General features: G+C 56.9%; 2 protein-coding genes across 2 annotated transcripts in view; both read right to left on the bottom strand.

Annotated features, from left to right (window-relative positions):
- KIF21B (kinesin family member 21B) overlaps nt 1-3643 on the bottom strand; it is a 28843-nt gene extending 25200 nt beyond the window's left edge. The window contains exon 1 of the mRNA XM_042892704.1: nt 3584-3643. Within this exon, the coding sequence (XP_042748638.1) occupies nt 3584-3621 (38 nt within the window). The 5' untranslated portion in view covers nt 3622-3643. The remainder of the gene's footprint in view (nt 1-3583) is intronic.
- Nucleotides 3644-5192: 1549 nt separating this feature from the next.
- Nucleotides 5193-26131, bottom strand: part of CACNA1S (calcium voltage-gated channel subunit alpha1 S) — a 28537-nt gene continuing 7598 nt past the window's right edge. The window contains exons 5-44 of the mRNA XM_042892698.1: nt 25495-25647; nt 25056-25261; nt 24422-24525; nt 23775-23923; nt 23184-23265; nt 22830-22990; nt 22006-22231; nt 21459-21666; nt 21085-21205; nt 20672-20786; nt 20454-20547; nt 20241-20310; nt 19977-20109; nt 19690-19819; nt 19495-19554; nt 18834-18940; nt 18367-18454; nt 18018-18125; nt 17498-17550; nt 17127-17273; nt 16673-16874; nt 16323-16481; nt 15940-16050; nt 15607-15690; nt 13458-13514; nt 12923-13051; nt 12576-12641; nt 12212-12303; nt 11695-11854; nt 11166-11293; nt 10641-10737; nt 10036-10138; nt 9023-9124; nt 8778-8902; nt 8277-8405; nt 7685-7875; nt 6956-7020; nt 6416-6513; nt 5836-5940; nt 5193-5666 (exon numbers count right to left, since the gene is read on the bottom strand). Coding sequence (XP_042748632.1) covers nt 5406-5666; nt 5836-5940; nt 6416-6513; nt 6956-7020; nt 7685-7875; nt 8277-8405; nt 8778-8902; nt 9023-9124; nt 10036-10138; nt 10641-10737; nt 11166-11293; nt 11695-11854; nt 12212-12303; nt 12576-12641; nt 12923-13051; nt 13458-13514; nt 15607-15690; nt 15940-16050; nt 16323-16481; nt 16673-16874; nt 17127-17273; nt 17498-17550; nt 18018-18125; nt 18367-18454; nt 18834-18940; nt 19495-19554; nt 19690-19819; nt 19977-20109; nt 20241-20310; nt 20454-20547; nt 20672-20786; nt 21085-21205; nt 21459-21666; nt 22006-22231; nt 22830-22990; nt 23184-23265; nt 23775-23923; nt 24422-24525; nt 25056-25261; nt 25495-25647 — 4979 coding nt within the window. The 3' untranslated portion in view covers nt 5193-5405. The remainder of the gene's footprint in view (nt 5667-5835; nt 5941-6415; nt 6514-6955; nt 7021-7684; nt 7876-8276; nt 8406-8777; nt 8903-9022; nt 9125-10035; nt 10139-10640; nt 10738-11165; nt 11294-11694; nt 11855-12211; nt 12304-12575; nt 12642-12922; nt 13052-13457; nt 13515-15606; nt 15691-15939; nt 16051-16322; nt 16482-16672; nt 16875-17126; nt 17274-17497; nt 17551-18017; nt 18126-18366; nt 18455-18833; nt 18941-19494; nt 19555-19689; nt 19820-19976; nt 20110-20240; nt 20311-20453; nt 20548-20671; nt 20787-21084; nt 21206-21458; nt 21667-22005; nt 22232-22829; nt 22991-23183; nt 23266-23774; nt 23924-24421; nt 24526-25055; nt 25262-25494; nt 25648-26131) is intronic.

Here is a 26131-nt window from a genome sequence, read left to right as displayed (position 1 = left end):
TCCCTGTGCCATCACCCTCAGGCAGCACCCACAGCTCGGGCTGATGACACCTCCCCACCCGCATCCAAAATCATCCTGAAACACAGCTGGTCCCAGAGGCTTCATGTTTGCAGAAACCAACCCAGCAAGCAGAGGAGCCCCAGCCACGCAGCAGCAGGATGCGGGCAGGATGCTTTACAACCCCGTTCCCACTGAGCTGAGGCCCTCCAGGGCACGCTGCAATGGCTGCAGGAATCTGTCCCTGAGAGGAACATCCCATCATTGCTCCCAAGGAGACCGGATCAGTTCCCAGGGCAGCCAGGACCCACGCTGCTGTGCAGGGGCACGGAGCATCTCAGCAGGAGTGTTTATGAGAGCGGCAGAGCACTGGAGGTTGCAGGGTTTAAATAAACTTGAAACCCGACTCAACTTCCTTCCCCAATTTCACAAGCTCTGCTTCCTGAGTCGCTGCTGGCAGGGCACACTCGTGTGCTGCACTCCCCCCAGCCGATGCTGCATCTGGGGTCTCGAGGAGTTTTTCTGCAGCCGCCCCCACTCCTCAGCCCCCCCCCCACCCCCCCACCTCCACCACGAGGCTGAACACTCCAGGTTTACACACACCATCCTGACACTATAAAGCCACACACCCTGGAGAGCAGGGCCCTATCTGGTCACCAGCCCCAGAACACGGCTCTGCAGCTGCGGGAGCTGCCTGTGAGCCCACGTGCCCAGCAGAGGGGACCCCCAGCCCCAGGTAACCACTGTGCTCCAGGGTGGAACAGCAGCTGCAGAGCGAGCTGCAGCAGTCACTGTGAAGGTCACCTGCCAAAGGAAGCAGACGTTGTGCCTCCCCAGGACTCCAAGTGAGCACCCAGAGCACGAGGAGCCCTGGGCTCCCTACCCGGCGCCCGAATGTGGCACAGCGCTCCTGGCTCAGCCCCTCCCGAGCCAGGCAGCCCCGAGGTGCCCAAAAGCAACGCATCAGCTTCACGCTGATGGCAAAGGGAAGGCAGCCCTGCCTGCAGCCACAAGCTTGCCGCGAGGCCAGCAGCAGCCACTGGGCCTGCGTCCTCCCTGCTGACGGCAGCGCTGCGGCAGCCACCAGCCATTTCGCTGCTGGCACACAGGAAGCACAAACACACCCCCCTGTGCCCTAAATAACCCCCCCCACATCCAGCTCTGCGGGACCCCAGCGCCAGCTGGGGATCTTGGAGGTGAACGGAGGAGATTTAAGCTGTGCACTGAGGATGACAGCAAGAAACACCACAGCATCTCCCCTGCTTCATTGTGCCAGGGCAGGACAGCTGTGGGAATCGGGGATCAACAGGGATGGGGCAGCTCCACCACCCAACCCTAGGGACACCAGAATTGGGTCCTGCCTGGTGGCTGCAGCACCTCCTGACAGCAGCGGGACCACACACATCACCCATTTAACCCCAGCAGCACACAGCACCTTCCCCAAAATCCCAGTATCCAGCATCCCTTTCCCCCACACTGGTGAGCTCACCCCTCTCTCACCAACAGCAGCGACACCGAGACTGAATAAACATCACAGTGCACCTTCATGTTATTATAAAGGAACAAAAGGGAGATTTTGCCCCTGTTCTGCCACACCCTGAGGTAGCAATCCTCCTCCTTGCTGCCCCATGCAGGAGCTGGGACTGCACGGATGGCACGGTGGGTGGGGGTCTGAGGGCTTTGCAGCCCTGCTGCTCCCCGGCAAGGTGCCACACAAAGAGAATCCGCGCTGTGCTGGGAGAGGACCCAGCGCCAGCCCCCCGGGGCTGCTTTGACACAAAAGCAGTGGGGCGAGAGGCTGTTTCTCGCCAGCCCCCGACCTGCTTGCTGCCTGCTTTGTCTCTCAGCATCGTCACTCTCAGCCCTCCTTTGTCTTCACCTCTGCTACGACATCCAGCGCTGCACCAAGTGTGGATCACTTCACCAAGGAGGGGGTGGGAGAGGGATGGAGCCTTCTTTTCCCACCCAGCTCTCACCATGGACACCCCATCCCCACCAAAATACCGCATGGGGAAGACTGCATTTCCAACACCTCCTGCTCGTGATCCCCTCATCACAGGACAGCTCTGGCCTCACGGCACACAGGGATGAGGTGGAAACAGAGCAACCAAAGCAGCCCCACAGCCACCACCCCTGACAGCACTGCTTGAGAAAGGAACACAGCCCGGGCCTTTGTTACGAGGCTCCATCCTAAGAAAAGCGCAGGATGGAGGATGGGAAGAGTCTGACCAGCAGGAAATCTCCACCCGCAGCAGCCGGCATCACTCGGACCCCGGGTCAGTGTCCTGCATGGACACCCCGTCCTGCCTCCACACAGGCACCGTAGGAACACCCACATGACAAGGACGCTGTCGCCTCCCCGCTGCTCCCCAGCCTGTGAGACTGCAGCCTGGCTCAATTCTCAGCCCCTTGGACAGAGAGGTGCAGAAAACCCCAATGCTACTTGCAGGGCAGCAGTGCAGGGAGGTGTTTGGGTGCACAGACACGTGGTACACGCAGCCACACACCCACCATTTCCCCTTCATCACTGACACTGCACCCAAAGCATCTTTTGTGCTCTTGCTCTGCCCAAGGCAGCACCTCCGTGTTTCCTCCATCAAGGATTAATGCAGTCCCACCGCATCCCATCAGCACCCATGCTGCCACACACAGGATCCACACCCATAGCAGTAACACAGCACCTTCTGCCCCATCCCACAGCTCCATGATGGAAAGCAACGCAGGAGCAGCTGGATGGGGAAGGGCCCAATCATTCCCTCATCCTGCACAGGACTCAGTGCTCCCAGGGCTGGCCTGGAAGGCACGGGCTGAGCCAGGGCAACCATAGGGCGAGTGGGAGGAACACACACATCCAGTTCCCACCACGCAGATGGCAGCTCCGGGTCTGTCCCTGCCTTCCTCACTTGATGGGGCTGATGAGCCCTTTGGCGGGGGTTGTGGGGACTCTTTCCTCCTTTCCCAATAGAGAGAAGCAAAGAGAACAGCACCGAACTGCAGGACCCCAGCGGCAGCACTCAGAATACACCCAGCCCGGTCCAGCGCTAACAAAGAGCCCCCTACTTTCATCCCTCTTCCACCCATCGCCGTGCAGGAGGTTTGGGATGTGCCCACCGCCCGCAGTGCCGCTCAGGGCCTCGGCCCCGACCCCCCCCTGCAGCCCACGAATTAGGTGCTGCCGGCAGCTCCTTTATTTAGGTACAGGAGCCGTAAGGCGCATTGTTCCCAGCTCAGAGGCAGTACAAAGGACACGGAGATGCTGCAGACATCCCCCCCCCTCCACACGCACACATTGCAGGGACCCCCTCCTCAATGCCCCTTTGACACCACCCAGGGGAGGGGGTCTAAGCCCTTCGTGCGGTGCGGTCAGACGGCCCAGGGGTCCCCCCGCACTACGGGCTTCAGAGGTCTTGTGGTGTCGGAGCAGCCCCAGGGCAGCACGGAGCGGGACGGGGGACAGCGGGCACGGCTCGGGGGTGCCGGCGCAGAGGGGACGGGCACGGAGCTCCCGGGGCTGCACAGAGCTCCTTCCTCCCCCCCGGAGGCCGCCCCCGCCCCGGGACCGCGAACCCCGCAGCTCCGCGCTCACCTCACCGCCACCTTCACGCAGCTGTCCGGGGCCGCCATGCCCCCACCGCCCCGCACCGCGGCCACCGCTGCCCGAGAGCATCCGCGTCTGCGGGAGGGGAAAGAGGAGGAAGAGGGAGGGAGGAGGGAGCGGGGAGGTGCAGGAGGAGGAGGAGGAGGAGGAGGAGGAGGAGGAGGAGGAGGGGGCGGCGGGGCGGCCCCAGGTGCCGCGGGGCGGGCCGGACGCTGCCGCCGGGGTCGCTCCCGCAGCGGGGGCTCCGCCGCGCCTCGGCCGCAGAGAGCGGGGCCGGGCCGGGAGGGGCGGGGCGGGGCCAGATGGGATCCGCCCACCGGCAGCGCGGCCACGAGGTCGCCGGGCGCGGAGGTGTTGCGGGGTGCGCGGCCCCGCGCGGACGGACGCTCGCGTGAGCACGCGCGCACGGACGGCCGTCGGTCCCTGCTGCCCTCTGCCGGGTCAGCGGCTCCGCTCCGGGGTGCGCCGGGCTGTGCAGACTCGTGCGGGGCTGTAGCGGGGCTTTCTAGGGGTGTGTAGGGCGGTACGGAGCTGTGCGGGGCTGTACTGGGATGTCCGGTTTTCCCGGGCTGCACGAAGTCCCCAGCCTCAAAAAGGGACGCGCGGAGTTCTGCAGCTCACCCATAAACCAACCCTGTCCACCTTGTAGGAAAAGCAGCACATCCTCAGTATCCACCGAGCAGAGCAAAAGCCAGCAGCTCCGCAGCCTCACAGCACTCAAGGGGTGTCAGGGGGTGTCCTGCCCGGGGGCAGCGCCATGGGGTGCAGGGCTGTCCCTATGGGTTCTCTGCTGCCTGCGTCCCATCTGCAGGCACAGCTCTTGCTGCAGATGGAGTTCAGCAACAGCCATCTCCCTTTTATTCCGTTAACAAAACGCCCTGCTGGAGGGCAGGCATGCCCCGTTGATTCAGTATCTCTCCTGGGACCTATCAGTTTGCTGCATTTTGATAGATATTAGGCAAGGAAAAACCCAGCAGTGTTCGGTTTGGATGGGCTGGAGGCCCTCTGAAGCAAGAACCCTGCCAAAAGCTGACCCAGGGGGACAGGGCTGCCCCAGCGCTTGGCAAACACGTTCCTTCTGGGGCACTGAAGTCTGTAAACCTGAACCCTCAGGCAGACCCCTTCCTGCAGAGCAATGACCCCTCTGCCCCGAGTGGCAAAGTTCCCAGCCTCAGGCAGATCTGCTCCAAGCTCCTCCAGTGGTGCCCATCTCCTCCCACAAGTCAGGCTGGGCTGCAAGCAGGAGGAATGGGGTCTGGCAGGGCCATGACCCAGGGTGCAGCTGCTGAGATGCAGTGTGTAGCCATCCTTAAAGTGACTGACTGAGGCAGGAGCACATGGGAGTGGGGAAAGATCTCAGGACCAGGACTGGGACTGCCACATGAATCACAGAATCATTAAGGTTGGAAAAGTGCATTAAGATCACCAAGTCCAACCGCTGGCCCATCCCCACCATGCCCACTAACCACATTTCTAATCACTGCCAGCTCTTCTTAAAGCTCCCTCCCTCAGCTGGTCTGAGTCTCTGCCAGCTCAGGCAGGCAGCAGCCTGCAGCCAGGAGAGCAGAGGAAGGAGGGGACAGGGGAACCCACGGAGTCACACATCAGGGACACTTTAATGATCTGTGCAGCTCCTGCAAAGACCATTCTGGCACAGCATCACCCTGTCCTGTCACCAGCATCCTGCAGCCCAAGTCCAAAAAGCCTCCTGTGGCCAGACAGAGCCCAGCAGCCCCACAGGCAAAGATGGGGAGAGGTGCAGCACTGCTCTGTTATCTGGTTGTACCCATGGGGCTGCATGGCAGGCAGCTCACAGGCGAGCAGCAGAGCTGGTCTGATGGGATGTGGCCACACTGAGCCCTGGGGCGCTGACTTCTGATGCAGCCAAGGTGTCCCGGGGGGCAGAGCTGCTTTCTGTGTCCCACAGTGCTTCTCTTTCCTTTAGCAGCTCCACTGCTGCTTTCTCCACTTCATCCACCTCCAGCTGACTGCTGGCTGCCATCTCATCCCTGGTCACTGCAACGAAGGATGCGTCGCGGGCCAGAGCTGCAAGGCCCCCGGAGATCAGAGCCTGCAACAGAGGAAAGGATCAACAGCCCCGTGTGGAAAAAGTCTGTAGCAGAAGGGCTCACACTCACTGCCTTCGCCCTGCTGCCCACCTCCCCAGCTAAGCTCTTCCCCTCAGTTTCCCACCATGGAATCTCACCACCCCCTTTTCCCTCTGCCAGTCTGCACATTACCTCTTGAATGAGGAAGGTGATGGCAGGGGTGGAAGATGTGTTTGTGTCAGTGCTTTCATGCCACTGGTGTTCTGAGCTGGATGCTGCTGCTGTCACTGTGCTGCCCTGGATGAAAGGAGCAAGGATCTGCAGCTCAGGTATGGTGATAATCATGGAACACCTCTGTGTTAATTTTTTCAGCTGCAACCCAGGCTGCACAAGGATTCCCATCCTTCTGGATTTCCTGGGTCCAGTGCAACACTAGCAATAGGACCAGCAGGGAACCAACCCTTCCCCCCCTACCTGGGCACTGAGGCAAGAGCCAAGCACCCAGGTAACAGGGCACAGACGGCCAAGGGCAGCAGAGGAGTGTGGGATCAACTCTGAGACCCTATTTTTTCTGACCTGTCTCCAGAAGCATGAGGGATGCTGCTCTGAGCTTCCCCAGCATGGATCAGCACCGAGGTGGGGGCTCCTTCCCCGAGCTGATGAGGAAAGGAGGCTCCAGCAAAGCTGGGCCCATGCAGGGAGATGCTCCTTCCCAGGATGTTTAGCCTATGACCCCACTTTGCTTCCCTTGGACTCACGCTGTCCCCTTTACCTGCTGGGGATGGAGGCACTGCCCCGATGCTGGGTGATGCTCAGAGGCAGCTCCTCGTCTCCGCCGCAGCCTTTCCAAAGGGATGGGGAGGTCAGTCTCTAGGAGAGGGAAAGGTGGGAATTGAGATGGGCACACGAGCAAGGCCATCACAGCCCAGAGGGGATCAAGACCGAGGAGACTGCATCTAGGGGATGGGACGAATGGAAATCCCAGCTCCCGCCTCTGCCCCACATTTGCTCCTCAATCCGAGTCAGGAAGGAGGAACAGTCCATGATCCTCTACTCCTGGAAATGAACATGGCCTTGTGGCGTCGCTGCATGGGGCTCCTGGTCCTGCCTCAGCCCAAGGCACAGCTCCACGCTCCACCACCATGCAGGTCTTGGAGCTCTCCAGACAGGTTCCACTGAGCTCAGGGGTCTCAGTTGGCCCTCCAAGCTGCTAGGGGCTGCACCTCCTCCTCCTGCATTCTGTCACCAGCCCCTTCCACCACCCCAGGCAGGCTGAGATATGCCCCAGAATTGGAATCATGCTGACACTCACCCCGCGCTGGAGGCCTGGGTGCTGCCAGCACTGCTCTCCTCAGCACCTCATCCTCGTACTCCAACCTGGTAGGGACAGGCAGAGGGGTCAGCGGAGCAGGGAGCACCACCCTGAACCCAGGATGCAGCCCTCCCCATCTTCTCCACTCTGGGATGGGTGAATAATGTGCAGACCCCAAGAATCAGGATAAGGATGTTCTCTTACACCGGTAACCCTTATACTCGCATTAGGCACTGGTGGCCCTTGGCACTCAGAGATTGGTGGGGAAGGGAAAAGGTCATCCCTGCATTTCCTGTGTCTACCTTGATCCTAATGGCCCTAAGATGAAGGAATGATGAGAAAGGTGTTCAGGGTGCACAGTGCACAGAGCCACATGTTTACCCTATACATTAATAATTAGGGTCCTCTTATGGAGGAGGAAACTGAGGCAGGAAACAGGCCACGCAGGGTGACCTGATGCTCAGGGAGAAGAAACACTGACATATTCCTGGTTCTCATGGCCCTCTCCGAGGACCACAACTGCTGCTGCCTCAGCACGTTGCAATTAGGTAAGACAGCCCACATCCAGAGCGCGCTCCCCCTGCATATCCCACCCTGGGGACATCTCTGGCGACGCCTCCCATCCAATGGCCAAATTTCTCCACAAAGCTTCTGCGTCTGCAGGGTCATTTCTGCACTGGCACCCAGCCCGACTCCCCCCCAGCCCGCAGGGCGCTCACCAGCCCTTACCCCTGCAGCCAGTTGGCGTTGTTGACGTTGGTGTTGCCTTCCTGGGGGAAGTCATCGAGGAAGACGGGGGAGTCGAGGTCTTCGCTGCCCACCTCTGTAAACTGCAGGGGCCTCTGGCTGGCCATGTGGGGCTGCAGGGGGCTGCTTGGCTCCAGGAAGCTGTCCACCTGGCCAAACAAACCGCCCGTCCTCTGCAAGCAACAGGAGGGCATCAGGAGACGCAGAGCTCTGGGGCCGTTCCCGTGGAGGAAATGTGTTTGGGTGCCCATGGAATGGCAGCCTCGTGCTTGTGGTGTTCTAGGCTGCATTGCCCAGGTGGGGAAACTGAGAGGGGATGTAATAAATAACGCAGCAGCACCGGGGTGTGACAAACCCTCTGGGCTGCCAGCGCTTTTGGACGCAGCAGAAATCCTTCACTGCGAGACCAGAGCCCAGACTGCCCAGGATGTCCTGATCCTCAGGGAAGAGCACTGTTATGTACTTCTTGCTTATGTTCAGGCTCATCTCTGAGGACTGTTCTCTATCTGCTGTACCCATGCTGAGCCCCAGTGCATGGCAGTGGGTAGGACTGCTCCCACCTGGCTGTGCTCACCCTGTAGATCCCCTCCTCCATGGCAGCTTCCACCATTGCCCTCTCCAGCTCTTCCTCAGCAGTCAGGTCCCCAGAGATGGCTCGATGAATTTCAGGAGCGGCTTCTTCTTCAATGCTCCTCAGCCCAGCCTGATGGACAGGAAAGCATGGCCGGATGTGGGCTGGCACTACAACCCCTCTCACTTTGGGTTTTAGACAAGGAAATGTGTTGGAGTTTGGTCTCCAGGCCACAGTGAACCATGCTGCCCTGCCAGCTGCCCCTCCCAGGGACCCTGAGGCTGGTTGGTTCTGTGCTTGCTGACCAACTCAGCACTGATTCACTTGGGGCCACCTCATTGCCAGAACCTAAGGGACAGACGTCCCCATGTCCATTTCAGCCCTGTCTCTCCCAGTCACCAAGGGCTTTCTAGAGTTGGGAGAGCCCCCTTCCCCCGTCTGCAGGATGCCCCATCATGCCTCCTGTCCTCACATAGCATCACCTCCACCAACCACACTACCAACCTGGATCTCTACAGGGTTCTTCTTGGGACGGTACCCATAGTATTCCTCCTGGCGCTTCATGAACTTCCTGAAATGCTCTTGGATGAGGAAAGTAGCATAGAATTTGCCCACTGTCACCTCATCATCTGGAGGGGAGGAAACCAACCTGATGACTTTGCCCACCATGCTGCCTTGAATTGCTGCAGAGCTGAGCCCCCCGGGCAGGGGGAGGTCGGCCCTTGGGGAAATACCAGTGGGTGACGTACCTCCAATAGGTGGGATGACCTGGTCCAAAAGCTTCATACTGGTTCGCTTCCAGATTTTTTTGATAATGGTTCTGAGCTCCTCATTGGCCTGTTCAAAATTACCTGTGGGAAAAGGGAGGACAAAGATGTTCATTCTCAGGGGAACATGGACATGAACAAAGACAAAGTGTGTGGAAACCTGGCCAGACTCCTGCAGGGTGTGACAGCTCCTCGTCAGTCTCCCTATCCAGCAGACTGTAGGAATTAGGCTTTGATTTTAACAAAAAGTCTGTGCTCATCCATGCTCTCAGATCTCCTGTGATCCTCCCAATGCTCCCTGCATCGTGCTGGATGCTGTGTTCCCCACCCCAGCTGAAGGGAAGGCTCCGTGCCCTGCTACTGGGAGATGCTGGCCTCAGCTGGCCCCACAGCCCAGCTCCACCTCCTGCTGTGCTGGCTTCTCATATGCTGCTGCCTAACCCACAGGCATGGAAACAAGTTGGTGTGGTTTCTTACCAAAGCAGAGCTTTGCAAACCATGCTGCTGGCAAGGAAGAAAGCAACTCCTCCCCAGCACAGCTAAATTCAAAGAGGAGCCATCCTTTTGCACTCCAGAGGTCTATGCACACCTGGGGAGATGCAGAACTGGAACAACCAGTGCTATGGCAGGTGCAGGGGATCAGACTACACTCAGCATGTGGGAAGAAGTCTAGCAGCTGAGCGCTGAGGCAAGAATTGGAACTGGGTCTGAAGTGCTCCTGAGCTGCACAGTGAAGTTACACAGCTGGGGTGGCATTGGTTTGCTCATCATGGTTGCAACACAAACAACCTCCAGGCTTGGCCTCATCCCCGTGCATGTGCCCATGGTCTCTGGACCTACACTGATATAAAGCTGAGGGTTGGAACAGAGCGTCTTGCCCCACCAGCAAGACGCCCTGAGGTCCTCAGACAGGGCAGGAAAGGGTGCACAACGTGCACTCTGCAGCACAAGGAGACGGTTCCCCATGCTGGGGAAGCAGACATCAGCCTTCATACCTTCTGTCTTGATCTTGAGGGCTGTCCTCACCAGCGCAAAGAGTGTTGCATTGAAGGTGACAGTGCCATCGCTGTTCAGGGGCATGTTCATGCACACCAGGCGCTGCAAAACAACCAGCAGCTGTGAGCTGGGTGGCAGAGCAGGCTGTAAGCTCCCCACAGATGTACAAGCTGCCCTCCCTGTGAGCCTCTCACAGCCCCTGGCTCTGTGCAGAGATACGCCAGGAGCGGTGCGCCCAAGACTGGAGGCTTCAACTTCCCCGGTGGAGATGAGGATGCACAGATGGGGAGAACCCCAGCACAGCTTGGAAAACTCTCTGCAATGAGGGTTGTGGGGGAGCAGCACCTCAGTGCCATTCCCTGGGGATGGAGATGAGCTCAGACATGTCCTGAATCCCAGAACCCTGAAATGCATCAATTCCACCCAGCTTGCAGTATTGCTCATTTCCCTGACAGATCCTCTCCAGTAAATACCAGAAGTTGGAGTATGAGCATGAATGAAGACAGTGGAAAGCCAGCTGAACTCTTCTCCTCATCCTCCCAGGGGAGGATGCAGCCTGGGAAGGTGCTCTCTGCCCACACCCTCCCATCTCCTTGACTCCTACCTTACAAGCTACACGGTGAGGGCAGAACTTCCCAAAGCCCAGGGGAGGTTGGATACGCCTCAGCAGGGTCACCACATCCAAGTGCTTGATCCTGCCCCTGGGGAGGAGACAAGTTGTGTCAGCAGGGCTGTGGCATGCAAACAGGGACAGGGTTTTGAGCAAGGGCTGTGTGGAATCATCTTCATGGCCTGCCCCGTACTCCTGTGGTGGGTAAATCCCTTCTCTGTGCTCCTTTTGGGGGAAATGACTGCTCCCCAAGGCAACAGATGGTAGATAAAGGTGAGCAGTGCATGGAAAGAGTCAGCAGCAGCATCTGGACTGGATGAGGCTAGGACTGGGGGTCTGGTGTCCCCAAACCTCCTGATGGCTTACGTCAGTCTGGGTCAAGCTGGCAAGTCCACACACACTTCTACTGTGGAATGTAATGCCAGGCAGCACTACAGCTCACTCTGCCCTGGGCTGCAGCAAAGGGCAGCCCCAGGTCCTGGCACTGCTCTCCACCTGCCATGCCACATGGTCACTCACTTGGCTTCGGGGTCGTACTCAGCCCAGATCCGTTTGAACTCGTCCAGGTGGTGGGGGCCCAGGATGGACCAGTCACGTGTGAGGTAGTCAAAGTTGTCCATGATGACGGCCACAAAGAGATTAATGATCTGAGGGCAAAGGAGAGGGCTGAAGGTTGCTGTCCTGGGCCAGAAGGGGCTCACAGATGTTTCTGATGACACCACACGGAGCTGAACCTCCCATCCGAGAGCATTATGTGAAAGGCTGCAGCAATTTGGGGCAGCTCTCCCCCTCCACCCATATGACACAACATGGACATCAGCGCTTGTCTGGATGGCAGCACACGGAGCTGTGTGATGGGACTCAGGGGATTTGGGGCCTCAATGGAGCGCGGCACCAGGTGCAACACGGCCAGGGAGATGGGCTGGGGGATTTGTGCCTCTGGGAGGAAGGCGCAGTGGTCAGCACCAGGAGATGCTCAGCAGCCAGGAGCTGCCCCGAAACAGGAGCGGTGTGTGAAAGGGACTTCAGACTGCAGCAGCTGCCATACCAGGAAGGCACAGAGCATGTAGAAGCTGATGAAATAGAAGTAGGCAAAGCCCGTGCCACAGGTGTACTCCTCGCCCTCCGCGTAGTCGGACTCAGGGTCGCACCGCTTCCCGTAGCTGCAGTCCAGCAGGATCTCCTGCCAGGCCTCCCCCGTGGCACACCTGGGGAGAAGGGTTGCTGCTGGGAGCTGTTACTGCATGCTCCGCTGGGAAGTGTTTGGAGTCAAGGGAAGCCCTGGTCTGCTTTTTTGTTTCCCCTTTTCTGAAAAATTCACTGATTAAAATCTAGCCTTGGAAGGAAACATTCAGAACAGAAACCCCACAGGGCTCCTGGTCTGCAGCTCAGCCACACCAGGCAAAGCAAGAGCCACTCCTAAAATGCTTCCATTCCTACAAGACATTTTTCTTGAGGAAAGCAAATTAAATCAGCTGCAGAAACGCTAGTGTCCCTCACTCCAAACCAGAGGGCTTCCACACTGACCTGCAGCCCAGCTCCCCTCTGCAGCTGCCAGCACTGACCTGAAGAGCAGCAGCACAGCTTGTGGGAAGGTTTGGAAGTTGTTGTTTCGGTTGATCTGGGTTCCATCCACCATGGCAATCTTCCCAAACATCTGTAAATCACACCTTCAGGTCTCCAGCATCCTTCCTCAGGCACTCTCTGCCTTCCAAAGCCTCTGTCTTTAAGTTCCCTTTCTGCTTGTTCTTTGGGTGCTGAGGCTTTTGGGGTTGGGGGCATCCTTGTAGACCAGGGGAAAATGGTCCCAACATATGCAGTCCCTGGGAGTGGCTGGCAGAGAAGCCAGTCCCTCTCCATCCCATCTCCCAGATGCTACCAGGCTGAGGTCTATCTCTGTTCAAGAGGAATTCCCTGTGCCTCTCTCACCTGCATCCCAATCACAGCATAGATGAAGAACAGCATCACGATCAGCAGGGCAACATAGGGCAGAGCCTGTGACAAAAGGACCACAGCGTGTGAGAGACATCAGCGTAGGACCAAAGTGACCCGGGGACAATAGACTGGCTCTGGAGCTGCTCAGGGGTCAGCACTTTGGCCCGCACATGAAGAAAAGACAGCTTTCTGCCCCCCTCAGCCCCCAGACACCCTCCCACCAGCCTCACTCTCCAGTTCTCATGCATGGATGCCCAGCTCCCTGCAGCCTGAGGGGAGGAGTTCTTTGCCAGCCCAGGGTGGATGCTTGTCTATGGAGGGGAGTGCTGTTCCTCACAGACCTGGAAGGATTTGATGAAGGTCCACAGCAGGGTCCTGACACCTTCTCCCCGGCTCAGCAGCTTCACCAGCCGCATCACCCGGAACAGCCGGAAGAAAGTGATGGAGACACGGGAGTTGTCATCCGGGTCCTGCAGGCAGAAGAGGACAGCAGACAAGAGAGGAACAGATCTGGGGGGGGGGTAGGGGTCCCCAGTCCTCCAGAGATGGGGCACTCGCAGCTTCTCTGGACAGCCTCTTCCAGTGCCCAGCACCCTGGCACCCCCAAGAAGATTCCCTGGGGGCAACTGGGGGCACAGGGATGCACCAGCCTCCAGTGCTGCACATGGGCCCCCGACAGGCAAGCTCTACCCGTTTTTGAAGCTTGGCACTTGGGCTTCCAGAGGGGAGATCTGCACACCAGGGGAAAGCAGCAGGGCTTGGTGTGTCTTCATGACATGCAGGACACGTGCACGTGCTGGCCACAGGAAGGCTGGCAAGGGTAAGGGCAGCAAAGGGGGAAGGGAGCCACTGCAAGCACATGCAGCTGATATTTACAATGTTATCACAGCCTCCGCCAAGGCAGTACAATCCACCACTGGATGCAAGAACAGTCTGTCAAGAGAACAAGAGAGTCAGAAGGGAGGCAGAAATGAGAGAGGAATGATTGCAGAAGGTGGTGGTGCAGACACAGAAGAAAGAGTAAGACAGAAACTGGGGACAGGAGGAGGAGAATGAGTGAGGAGCACAGGGGAAGGATGGGCAGGAAGCCAACACTGGGGCTCATCAGACAAGGCACTGCATCTTTTGTGGGGCTGAGGCAGCAGACAGATGGCCATAGGAACATAGTGACCACAAGGGACTTATCACCTCCATGCCCCATTGCACCTCACCCATGCGCCTGGAACAGAGACACACAGGCCAGGAAATCTGTGCAAAAGCTCAGGACAGGGGGATTTAGCTGCCTGCCAGCAGTTACCTCCAGACCAGGCACATGATGCGGCAGGTGGGATCTGGAGGCCAGCTGACAGGTTGAAGCTAACCCACAGCTCCCTGCCCTGCAGGCTGTGCTGCTCCTGCTCTGCCTCTTTGAAAACCCAGCACACAGCACTGGTTTGCTGGGGAGCCAACTCCAACGTGCACAGATACTGCCAGCCCCACGTTCTGCACGGGGCGGCACTGCCAGAGGGTCTCCCATCTCCACTTCCCCCTTCCCGAGAGCAGAGGGTTCCCCATCCCCAGAGGTGATGAAGGCCAGGCCGGGTGGTGGGGCTCTGGACAACCTGATCTAGTGCCTGATTTAGCGGCTGGCAACACTGCCCACAGCAGGGCGGTTGCAACTGGATGATCTTTGAAGTCCCTTCCATCCCAAGCCTTCCTTTGATTCTATGAATATCCCATGGGGTCTGCGGGAACCTGGTGGTGGAACAACAGTGAGAACTTGGGCTCTGGGAGGAGTCAAGGTCTCCTGATAGCACATTCTCATCCCAGACAGACAGAGACATGAAGGAGTGGAAAAGAAGCAGAATGGAAAGAGAGGAAGAAAGGACAGACTTTGCAAACCAGAGCCTTGGGGCACTCAGGAGTGGCTCAGCACTGAGAGGTGTGCACAGACTTCTTTTGTGAGGGTCACACTTTCAACAAAGCACCAGCCACCAACAACCCTGCAGCAGCAAGGCGAGCAGTGGTGGGTGCAGTGATTGCACACAGCTCCTGGGCACTCACCGGGAGCACAGTGAGGCTGAGAAGCCCAGAGGCTCCAAGAATGGCCATGCAGGGTGGAACATCTGAGGCTCCGTGAGCCCTGGAGCATCCTCGAGGGAGGAAGGTGGTTTGCCAACAAAGAGCCCCTAAGCACTCTCTGCCCAGCACTGAGAGCAGCCGGAGGTCACTCAGCACACTGTGGTTGCGGCACCTGATCCTACAGCTGCTCCCAGTTACTGTGGGATGTGTCAAAGGCAGTGCATGACCCCCCTCCTTCCACATGGGGCGTGGAAGTCCTGGTGCTGTGACAGGCAGTGGCACGCTGGCTCACCAACGCTGCTCTGAAAGTGCTCCCAGTAAAGCATTCAGCAATTAGCCACTGCCTGCCTCACCCCTTCACTCAGTGTGTGTGGTGTAGAGTTCTGCAGTAGTGCATAGTGCACACATGTGCACGTATACGCAGACAGCGTATTGATTGCTGCATACAAGGACACACACAAAGCAAATGCACTGAAATTTGACGTGTCTGATCCGCCCACAGTGCGGGCCAGCAGTGTGCTGTGAGCACAGGGAACTGAGGGGAGCACCTTCTCTTCCCACGTGCACTGAGGATCTGAGGATGGACACATGGGAGATTCCCTGTCCAGAGGGGCACATGTGGAAGACAAGCAGGGCAAGTGGGGCTGGGGTTGCCGCGCACTGTGCTGCTCATGGCCCAGCTGGGACCAGGTATGCTGCTTGCCATGGGATCCCAGTGTCTACAGGCTCTTGGGAAGGGAGGGCACAGAGTGACATGTTGGTAGGCTGGGTACAGACCCCTGTGTCCATGAAATAGCCATGCCACAGGCTGATTCTGGCTTATCCCTCCTCAGAGCATGGCAGAGGGAGAAGAGAGGATGGCTGTGCCCCACAGAGCTGCGGCATCACCAGCTCACCCTGGGGCAGGTGCTGCAGGCACTGATGCTCCTTGGGACACCCTCTGCTCGACCAGCGTGACACTTACATCAATCTCGCTGAGGATGACATCGATGATGCTGCCAATCACTATGAGGAAGTCGAAGACATTCCAGGGGTCCCCAAAGTAGCCCTGCCAGGAAAGAGCAAACCTGTGCTGGAACCCATAGAAATGAGAGTCTAACAAGAGGGGCTCAGCAGACCCCACACCTTAGCTGCCAGGCTGTGGTGCTGCCCCAAGCACAGGGCTGGCAGAGCCCAGCGGTCCACGGCAGCAAGGAACACCAGGAAAGTGAGCAGCCCAAATAGCGTCACCCAGGATGAGGAAGACCACCTCACTGCAAAATGCAATGCTCTGTGAAAGACTGTGCCTTGCTCTCACCTTGGCTTTAAAGGCCATGAGCTTGAGCATCATCTCCAGGGTGAAGAGGACAGTAAAGGCCACATTGAGGATGTCTGAGACGTGGTTCATTTCTGCAGACTGGTTGTAATGCTGAGAAGGCAGGAGAATCCCATTAGTCCACAGCAGTCCCAGCCTCCCCTGTAAGCCCAGAGGCGTGGGCTGCATGAGGTCCATCCTCTTCCAGACCCATGGCTCAGGAGGGGTCAGCAAAAATGAAAATCCACTTCCTGCAGCTCCCCTCATTCAGTCTGCCCCACTTTGTCCCTTGCCAGCAGCGTGGCCATGTAAGAAAGACCCCAGGAAGGGTTTCGGGGAGCCATGCGCACCCCTCCACCTGCCGAGCCCTGCACTCCATCCCTTACCTGCATGCCCAGGCAGATGGTGTTCAGCATGATCAGGAAGAACATGAGGTACTCAAAGTAGGAAGAGGTGACCACGTACCAGATCTGGTATTGGTAGGGGTTCTTGGGGATGTACCGCCGCAGCGGGCGAGCCTTCAGAGCGTACTGCACACACTGGCGCTGGGGAGAGCAGGGCAGTGTGACCACATGGAGCTGCACGGGGCAGTGCCAGGGCACAGGCACAGAGCCAGCATGAACTGAACCTGGGGAAGGGTCAGTTCATCCAGGGCAGCAGTGCCAGCACCCAGAGCTGATGCAGTCAATCAGAGCCGGGGCTGGTCCAGCTCACCCCATCCCAGCAGCTCCAGTACCTGGTTCTTGTCCAGCTCGCAGTTCTTGTACTCGCTCTCCCCCTGCTCCTGGAAGGTGACAATGACAAAGCCCACAAAGATGTTCATCATGAAGAAGGCAATGAGGATGATGTAGATGATGAAGAACATTGCGATCTCCACCCGGTAGTTGTATATAGGGCCTTTGTTCTCATCATTAGTGTCAATGGCCCTGTACAGCAGCCTACAGGAGGGAAAACAAGGCAATAGAGACCCCGGTTAAGGGAGGAAGCCCATCTGTCTTCTTGAAGGACACGGAGAACACTGGGGACATCCTAAATCCAACAGAGGTGGAACAGGAGATTATCCCATTGGCTCCACAGCCCCTACCAGGTTAGCCCTGCTCCTCAGCCCGGGCAGCTCTTCTTTCCCTGGTAAAGGCTCCCCAGCTCACAGCACAGACCCGGCCCTTTGGCCCTGCACACACCAGACTCACTCTGGCCAGCCCTCGAAGGTGGAGACAGTGAAAAGCGACATCATGGCTGAGAAGACATTGTTGAAGTGAAAGGCATTGTGGAACCAGACCCGCTCCTTCAGCTCGATCTGTGTTGGGTCCCCATCCACGTAGTTGATGAAATGCCCCCTGCAGCAGAAGAGATGCGGTACTCACCCAGCACAGCCCCTGCCCACCCACTGCTTACCCCTGGGAGGGGACGTGACCTTGTGCTATTTTTGCCCCAGGATGAGGGGCAGCAGCACAGGACCTCCAGCCCCTTATTTTTATCTGCAAGATCCCCATGCAGGCACAAAAATGTCCCCATACTCTCTGCTGCTGCCCCGCTGGGCTGCGCTGCGGGGAGCTCTTACCTGCACTCCTTCTCTGTTAGCTTGGAGGGATCTGTGCAGCTGTAAAACTTGCCCTGCATTTGACAGAGATCAGAAAAAGCTGTGATTTTGCTGTGAGCTTTGACTTTTGCACAGACCCATCCGTCCCTTCCCAGCCACCATGCTAGCTCTGGCCTCTGCCTCAGCCCAGCATGCTTATGTGCTGCCAGCACAACCCAGCCTGGCGCTCACAGGGCGCCCTGGGGCATGGCAGACCCTTTGGTCAATCCTAGGTCAAGACAGACAAACGCTGCCTAGTGATGCAGTGGCAACGTTTCTTCCAGAGCCCCAAGCTGAGGCATTACCAGCTCATTCTGCCTGGCAGCAAACTACTTGGAAAATAAAGAGGCAACCAAAGTAAATGAACTGGAAGTTAACACATGCTGATAGATCAGCTCAGTCTGCAGGGAGTCCTGGAAGCTACCCCCACATCAGTTAGGAATTCAGGCTCAGTTTTTAGAACAAAGCTGCCCATCTCCTGCCCATCTGAGACATCTCTCACCTTGAAGAGCTGCACCCCGATGCAGGCAAACATGAACTGCAGCAACGTCGTGACGACCACAATGTTACCAATGGTTTTGATGGCCACGAACACGCACTGGACCACGTGCTGCAGAGTTTGAGGACAGAGGACACGTGAGTGTGCTTGCGGCAAAGTCTCACCTCCTGCTCCTGGCCCACTGACAGCAGGGACAGATGTGTAAAGCAGGAATCTGCCAAGGGGCAGTGGATGGAGCAAGCTCCTTCCATAGATGGGGTGTGGGAACTGTGTTCCCAGCCCTGTGAACCCTACAGGGCGCAAAGCCTGACACATAACCTCCCATGGGTTGAGGACCCCAGGCACCTCTTACCTTCAGACCCTTTGCTCTGTTAATGGCTCGCAGAGGCCTCAGCACCCTCAGCACCCGGAGGATCTTCACCACTGAGATGGTGCTGGACCTGAGGAGGAAGGCAGGACTGAGACAGAGCATTTCCCTCCATGCTGGCACCCCAGCACAGCCCCACCAAGGCTCCAGCACTGAGGGATGGCAGAGATGTCACTACAGCCATCATTCCACATCAGGGTTAGGGACACCACCACTGGGACAAAGCAACTCCAGACTGAATTCCCACCCAGAACTTTTCCTTTGTTACTCAAGGAGTTTGCTTCCAGCCTCCCACCCACGCCTGATGGCCACAAAGCTACAATTTTTGGGTGCTAACACGCCGCCCAGGGTTAGCAGCTCCTTTTCTACCCAATAGAACCAGCTGCACCACCCCAGCTGCCCCACCAGCCCAAGCAATCAGTGCCTGCTCCACAAAGCATGGAGGTGCTTACTCGAATCCCATGGAGACAAGGGACACAGCAACCACCAGCAAGTCGAGGATGTTGAATGAGTTCCTGCAGAAGGAGCCTTTGTGCAGGAAAGCACCGTATGCTGTCATCTGGAGAGCAGAAGCAGTTAGCAGAGCAGCAATGCAGGGCTCGGGGCAGTGTCCCTCTGCAGCCCCAGGCAGACAGGGTGCAGGGAGCTTCTTGCAGCTCTGCGGGCTCTGTGCTGCTCACACCCTGGCTCTGAAGCCAGGCAGACAGCTGGCTGCAGCTGGAATCCTCTGCATAGCACTGGCTGGAAGCAAAATTCTTCCAGTCATTCAGCAAATTGGAGAAGAGTACATGTCTTACAGTGAGAGCAATATGCAGCAGCTGCTTGAATTACTGTTTAACTCACAGATTGTCATTGCTTACTCTTTCTGTTTTTTTTTTTTCTTGACAAAAACGCTGTCGCTGTAGCCCATCTGTCCCAGCACCACAGCACAGCTGACACAGCTGCCTGACCTGACTGCACAAGGCCCCTGGGGCAGATCACACATTGCCAAGGCATCACGAGCTCTGAGAACTCCAGGCTCAGCTAACAGCTTCCCCTCGTGGGGACTGGCGCTTGCACCCATGGCCAGAGCACATCTAGACCCATGTGCTGGGACCACAGAAGCAGAGTTACCTTCAAGACAATTTCAACAGTGAAGACAGAAGTGAAACCGATGTCAAAGTATCCAAGAATCTGGGGGCACAAGCACCAGAATTAGATGAGATTTGGGTGATATGAGAAACGCAGCAATTTCAAAAGGCCTGCCACTGTTTTTTGCCCTCCGCTCTGCGCATGGAGGAGCGCAGCCCTGCAGAGCCACACAGGCACCTGGTTGCGGAACGACTCGGCTCGGATGGGATCCTCAGCTGCCAGGGAAATGCTGCTGAGCAAGATGAAGAGCAGGATGAAGTTGGTGAACCAAGTGGCGTTGACGATTCTGTGGCACAGCATCCGAAACCTGCAGGGGACAAAGACAGCGTAAGACACTGCAAGAGGGACATTAGGTGGGAGCCATGGTAGCCAGCAAGAGAATTCTGGCTAAGTCTTGAGAACAGAAAGGCCCCAGGCACAAAGGGATATCTGTGCCAGTAGCAGGGAGAAGGCTCAGTGCTTACTTATTTGTTGGGCTGAAGATGAAGAAGGAGCTGGCTTCAGGCATAGGCACAGCCTTCTCTTTCAGCTGGAGCTCTGCCAGAGGACGCGGCCGAGGACTCAGGGGGATTTCAGGCTCATCCTCCTCATCATCACCTGCAGGGTGGTCAATAGGAAGTTTTGCAAGAGAAGCAATGTAACCTCAGTGCCCCGATGTCATAACCTTCACTACACAGCCAGGCTGCAGCAGCGTCTCTCTGCAACATCCCCACTATTTCTGGACTGACCTGGGAAGTCTGCGGAGGGGTAGGGATCTTTGATTTCATTGACATTGGATTCAAATTCATCCACTTTTAACTGAAAGAGAGACCGAGAGGCAGACATGCAGGTAAGTGTGCCATATTCAGGTGAGCTCCAAGCCTTTGTCAGCCCTTGCTGATGGCAGGAGGCACCTGCTTCTCCACCAAGACCTCCCCAGGGCCCAACCCACCAGCACTGACCTTGGCTGTTGTGGGAATCCCTTCTCCCTTCGCCTTCTGCTCAAGCTTCTTTGCCAACATCTGTTTTTCATCTTCAGACTTTTCTGGGTAACCTCTGAGTGGAGGGCAGAGGAAAACAAGGACAGAACTCAGGGCAGGGGCACAGGTAATACCATTCAGTCCTGTTGTCCAGAGCACCTGGCTGGGGAGTTCCCACTGTCCTGTGCTGCAGCACTCACCTGGACATCTTCCGGCGCTTGCGTTCCTCAGCTTTGGCCTTCTGAGCTGAGGTCAGGCTCTCAGCCTCAGCCAGGTTATCAACTGCAATGGCCAGGAAGACATTGAGGAGGATATCTGGAGGGCTAGCACTAAGGACATGAACTTGGCTGTGTTTGGAGGATATGGCCAGGGCTGTCCGTGGCCTCTGCTTTGCTCTGAGAAACCTTCCTGGAGATGAGCTTTTGTTACAGCCCTGGCTGGTGATCCCTGACCCTGTGTATTCAAGTGCTGAGCTCTGGGCTGATGGCCCCGTCCTTCAGATCACTCCTTACACACACACACACACACAGAGCAATCTGCACAGTCCTGTGCAGCTGGAGCAGTCTATGGGGGTGGGACGGAGCCTGGACACAGCTTTGACATCAGAGGATACAGTTCCCACAGACAAAGAGGATGATGAAGTAGATGCAGACCAGCATGCCGGGGAAGGATGGGCCCCCATAAGCCATTATCCCATTGTACATTATTGAATTCCAGTCCTCTCCAGTCAGGATCTGAAAGAAGAGCAGACACAGTGTGAGGAGAAGCAGGACAGAACCCCAAGCTCAGTCCTGCTCCAGTGTCACTGCCAGGTCTCGCATCCTGTTCCACCCCTGACCCTACACTCTTCATGACCCCATTCCTATCTTTCTGTTCCAGCCTCCCATGAACCCATACCTCTCCCAGTTCCGAGGAGCCGCACAGCCCAGGGAAAATCCAGGCACCCCATCTTACATCTCCCTTGCCCTGCTTGCTGCAGCGCCATACCTGGAAGACACTGATGAGGGCCTGGGGGAAGTTGTCGAATGTGCTGCGTCGGACTTCCATGTCCTCAAAGTCATACATGCCCCCAAAGAGCTGCATGCCCAGCAGGGCAAAGACAATGATAAACAGGAAGAGAAGGAGGAGCAGAGAGGCAATGGAGCGCACCGAGTTGAGCAGAGAGGCCACCAGGTTACTCAGTGACGTCCAGTACCTGGAGAGAGAAGTGTGCAAGAGCCCAGTGAATGGGCTCTGAGTGCTGGGACTCCTCCAGCCAGGCCCCAGGAGGTGGAAATGGAGCTCCAAGAGTGGTGTGACAGGCAAGACAGACTGAAGCCACTGGTCCTGGGCCCCAGCACCCCCATTTATCTAAGCTGAGCACCCAGAGCTCCAAGGGACGCCACAAGACTTCCACTAAGCCCTGCTCTGTCTTCCTCCTCACTCTCTCACCACATCTTGGGGACAAAGAGAACGCCAGCATGGCCTCGTTCACCACCCCAGGAGCCACTGGCACCTGCGGACACCAGCTCTGCTTCCCAGCTCCCACACCAACCTGGTGATCTTGAAGATGCGGAGCAGCCGGATGCAGCGCAGCACAGAGATGCCCAGGGGTGACAAAGTGCTGAGCTCCACCAGGATGATCTCCAGGACCCCCGCACACACAACAAAGCAGTCGAAGCGGTTGAAGAGGGACATGAAGTACTGGCGCAGGCCCAGCGCGTACATCTTCAGCAGCATTTCGGCCACAAAGAGTGCAAGCAGCACCCGGTTGGCATTGTCTGGGGGGGGACATTCAGGCCATCAGAGCATGGACCTGTTCATCTCAGCATGGCACAGCAGGAAGAGATGGAGGACAGCACTGCCACATCCTGCCCTGCCACCATCACAGCAATAGCAACTTTCCAAGGAGGACCCAGGAAAGGAGAAGGAGAAGGGTGACACATGCAGTCATGTTCGAGTCCACAGAGTGTGTCTGCATGCAGTGAGTGTACGCACGGCTGAGCTGTGTATGTGTGCTACACGCCATGTCTGTGAGCCGTGCGGTGTGATAACATGCAGCCTGTGCTGTGTGTCTGTACTGTGTGAGCGTATGCAGTGTGTGCTTATGTGCACTATGCATGTACACTTGTAAATGTATGCACTCCGCCTGTTCATCGTGTCAAAGAATATGTTCTATGCATGTATGTGCACACAGCACGTGTGTGCAATGTGCAGTCGTGCACGTGTGGATGGTGCACACACACCTGTGTGCGTGGGTATGTCTGCACGTGTCTGACAGTCGCTGTGCTTTGCCAGTGGCTGTGCAGGCACAGTAAGAACCCACCATGTCTACATGGCAGTGAGGAGTCCAGGACCCTCCCTCTCCCTGGGCCTTACCTTGTACAATCGTCAGCCATTCGGGCTGGAAATGGTGCTCAGAGGCAATGGAGAGGGTGTTCAGTGCCACCAGCAGGATAACCAGCCAGTAGAAGAACTTGGATTTCACCACATCCCTGCACTTCCTACGAAACATTCGGTTCCAACGCCTCCACTGCCGGCTGGAGAGAAGGCCACAGGGTCAGCAGGGCCATCAGTGCCAGCAGAACAAAGCAAAGCCACCTCTGCTTCCTTTTCCTGGGACTCTGCTCCTCCTGAACACACAGCCCCCGGCTCTCCCCACAGAACAAAAAGCCTGGCCCAGCCAGGGCTGCCAGCCAAACCCAGGAGATGGTTCAGCCTGTGCATACTCACAAGTAGAGAATCCATTTGTTCATGCCCTCGATTTCATACAAGCTCTCTGTCTCCGACCCTCCTTCATCCAGCGGCATCATACCTACAGAGGGAACGACAGCCCAGGCTGTCCTTGGAGCCCTTGGGTAGAACATGCAGGAGGGCATCTCTCCCAGAAGCACGCCTGGAAGAGAGCCCCCTTCAGAAGAGATGCGGAGAACCGCTGTCCAGTGAGACAGCAGAGACAGGCTGAGCAGGAGGCTGCAACTGTCAGATGCAGCACACCCAGCAGGCCCCAGGAACACCGCCCTGCAGCAAGAGCAGCAGCATCAGCAGCACAGAGCAAACTGGGCCCAGCTGGGATGTGAGTAAATGCAGAACAGAAGGAGAGCACTGGCTGCAGGTGTGGAAGATGTGTTTGGTCTTTCCCCAGGCCCTCTTGGGAAACTCGTGCATCTGCCAGTGGGAGAGCTGGTAACCCTGCAGTCTGCTAAGGACAGCAGCTGAGGTAGAGCTTCTGCAAAAGCATTTTGTTTCCTGGGTTTTTAGACAAAACAAGTCTGCAACTTTTCCAATGCTCACCCAGGAACCCAACCCACAGATTGCTGGTACCTTCTCCTCTGGTCCGGTGACTGTCCATCACCTCTGCATGGGTGATCCAGTCCATGTAGCCCTTCAGATCCTCCTCCAGCTGCTGCTTCTCCCGCAGCTTCTGAAATGTGCCTCGTGACTTGGCCTTCTCACGCTCTTTGGTGAACTCCCTGGGACAAGGCAAGCAGCAGAGAGGAGCTGTGCAGAGGCCGTGTACCACAGTCCTGTGGCAGACGGGTCCTTGGACAAGGATACAGCCTGAACTCCCCTAGCATCAAGAGACCGCTCTACTGACTGTTCTCCATCTTGGCCTCACTCCATGATCCAAGATCATGGGATATCACCAACTCCTTGTTGGCTTCCTCCCCACCACCAGTGCAGCTCCTTGCTGCAGGAGGCTGCGGCTAGACAGGCCAGCCAGGGCTAAAGGCTGCATCTGCTGATGGGTGCTTGTACTGCAGGAAAAGGATTTCTGCATTGAGCTAAAATCTCAGATGGTCACAGAAGCTGGTACACAAGGTAACTGGAGGTTCAGTGTTCCTAAGCATGCAAGGAAAAAGGCTGACTGAAAGAGGACAAGGAACAGAAAATATAAAGGCTTTCTTCCCACACGGGCAATGTCCACACTGCTCACCAATCTGGCAAAGAGAAGGGACTGGGGCACTTACCCACTGAGCACCCCCAGCACCAGGTTGAGAACAAAGAAGGAACCAAGCAAAATAAGGCTGACAAAGTAGATCCAGGGCCATTCATTCCCAATGGCATCATTAACCTGGCAAGGAGAGAGGCAGACGATGTATCCTCAAAATGCTCTTCCAGCTGTCTTTCCTGGGAGCCCCCAGCAGGCTGCAGAAGCTTTGTTCCTCTGAAGGGAGCGTTTGGGTGGGACGTAAATTCACCCGAGAGCCTAGCTCCTTACCTTTGTGGAGGAAAAGCCAGACCTAAGCATCTGGGAGCAGATTTACACATCAGCTTCATACCTAAGCCTCAGCAAGACAGTCTCCCAAAGACTGAACAACACATTTTTTCGTTGGAGAAACACTGAGTGGTCTATACCCTTTCCCAAAGGTGGGAGATAGAGCTCTCTGCTGTCTGTCTGTATGGAGAGCAAAGGCTTCCTGGATAGTGACACGTGGACATGCGTGGCGCATGATGGGATGTGCACCACAGTATGAAGATTGCTGGGAAAGGGCATCTTTCGGTGGGGGGCTGATCTAACCTCCTGCGTCCTGCGTCCTGCCAGGCAGAACTAGCATTCACCAGCACCGAGCTGGGCACCCAGCCCAGGCCACTGAAGCTCACCCAGTAGAGCACTTCGGTCCAGCCCTCCATGGTGATGCACTGGTAGACAGTCAGCATGGCAAAGCCAAAGTTATCGAAGTGAGTGATGCCGTTGTTGGGTCCCGGCCAGCCACCTCGGCACTCGGTGCCATTGATGGAGCAGTGACGCCCATGGCCAGAGATTGTGCAGGGGGCTGGCTTCTCTGACCCTACTGTGGCAATCACATCTGCGGGGAAAAGCCGTAACATAAGTGGCAGGTTGGGCAAGATGAGCAGTTCCCAGCACCCCCCGATCTCCTGCAGAGGCTTTCACCACTTCCTCACCCCATCCATGTCCTGTACCACGTGCCTTTCCAGCCTGCCACACCACACTCCCAGGCTTTCTGCTACCACAGAGGCTCTGTGGTCCCAAAAGCACACAGAAGTATCTCTGACTTCTCACTCCCTGCCACAGCCCCACCTGTCCCGAGGTAGTAGCAGGTCTTGTGCATCTTGCCCTTGAAGAGCTCTTGCCCCACAATGGCATAGATGATGATCATGAAGAGGACGAGCAGCGCGATGTGCAGCAGAGGCACCATGGCTTTGATAATGGAGTTCAGGACAACCTGCAGACCTGCACCAGGGAGAAAGGAGAGGGTCTCAGCCACATCTCAAACAGCTTTGGGTGCACCCTGTGTTCCTGACAAGCCCCTCTGGAATGCCCCACACCAAGGAAAGTCCCAACATGAACTGAAATCTCTGCAGCAATTTCTTGCTGCTTTCCACCCGCAATGCAGGCAGCTGGAACACCCCAGCAGAGCCATTCTCCAGGCAGTGCTGGAGACTATTTCATGCCCATCCATCTGTTTTGTTGTTCTCTTCACGGCTGTATCTACATAAGCTACAGGAAAATGAGAGCTCTGCCAAGAGAAACTAAAGTGAGACCCTGAATGCACCAACCACCCAAAGGTGCTGACACCAAGCCACGGTGGGAGTTATGTGCATGCTGACCTGCAGATCCCAGCACTGACAAATTCAAGCAGCAGGGAGATGTGACACTCTGCAGCTCTTCTACATCCATATTGTGGCTGGGTGTGGACCAGCAGCAAACGGAACCT

The sequence above is a fragment of the Lagopus leucura genome, unplaced genomic scaffold (genome assembly GCF_019238085.1).
Source record: "Lagopus leucura isolate 7727_CA_CO unplaced genomic scaffold, USGS_WTPT01 140-1_obj-0_obj, whole genome shotgun sequence".
In the NCBI taxonomy this organism is placed as follows: Eukaryota; Metazoa; Chordata; class Aves; order Galliformes; family Phasianidae; genus Lagopus; species Lagopus leucura.
The sequence above is the reverse complement of the archived record's forward strand: the minus strand, read 5'-3'. Positions and strand labels throughout refer to the sequence as shown.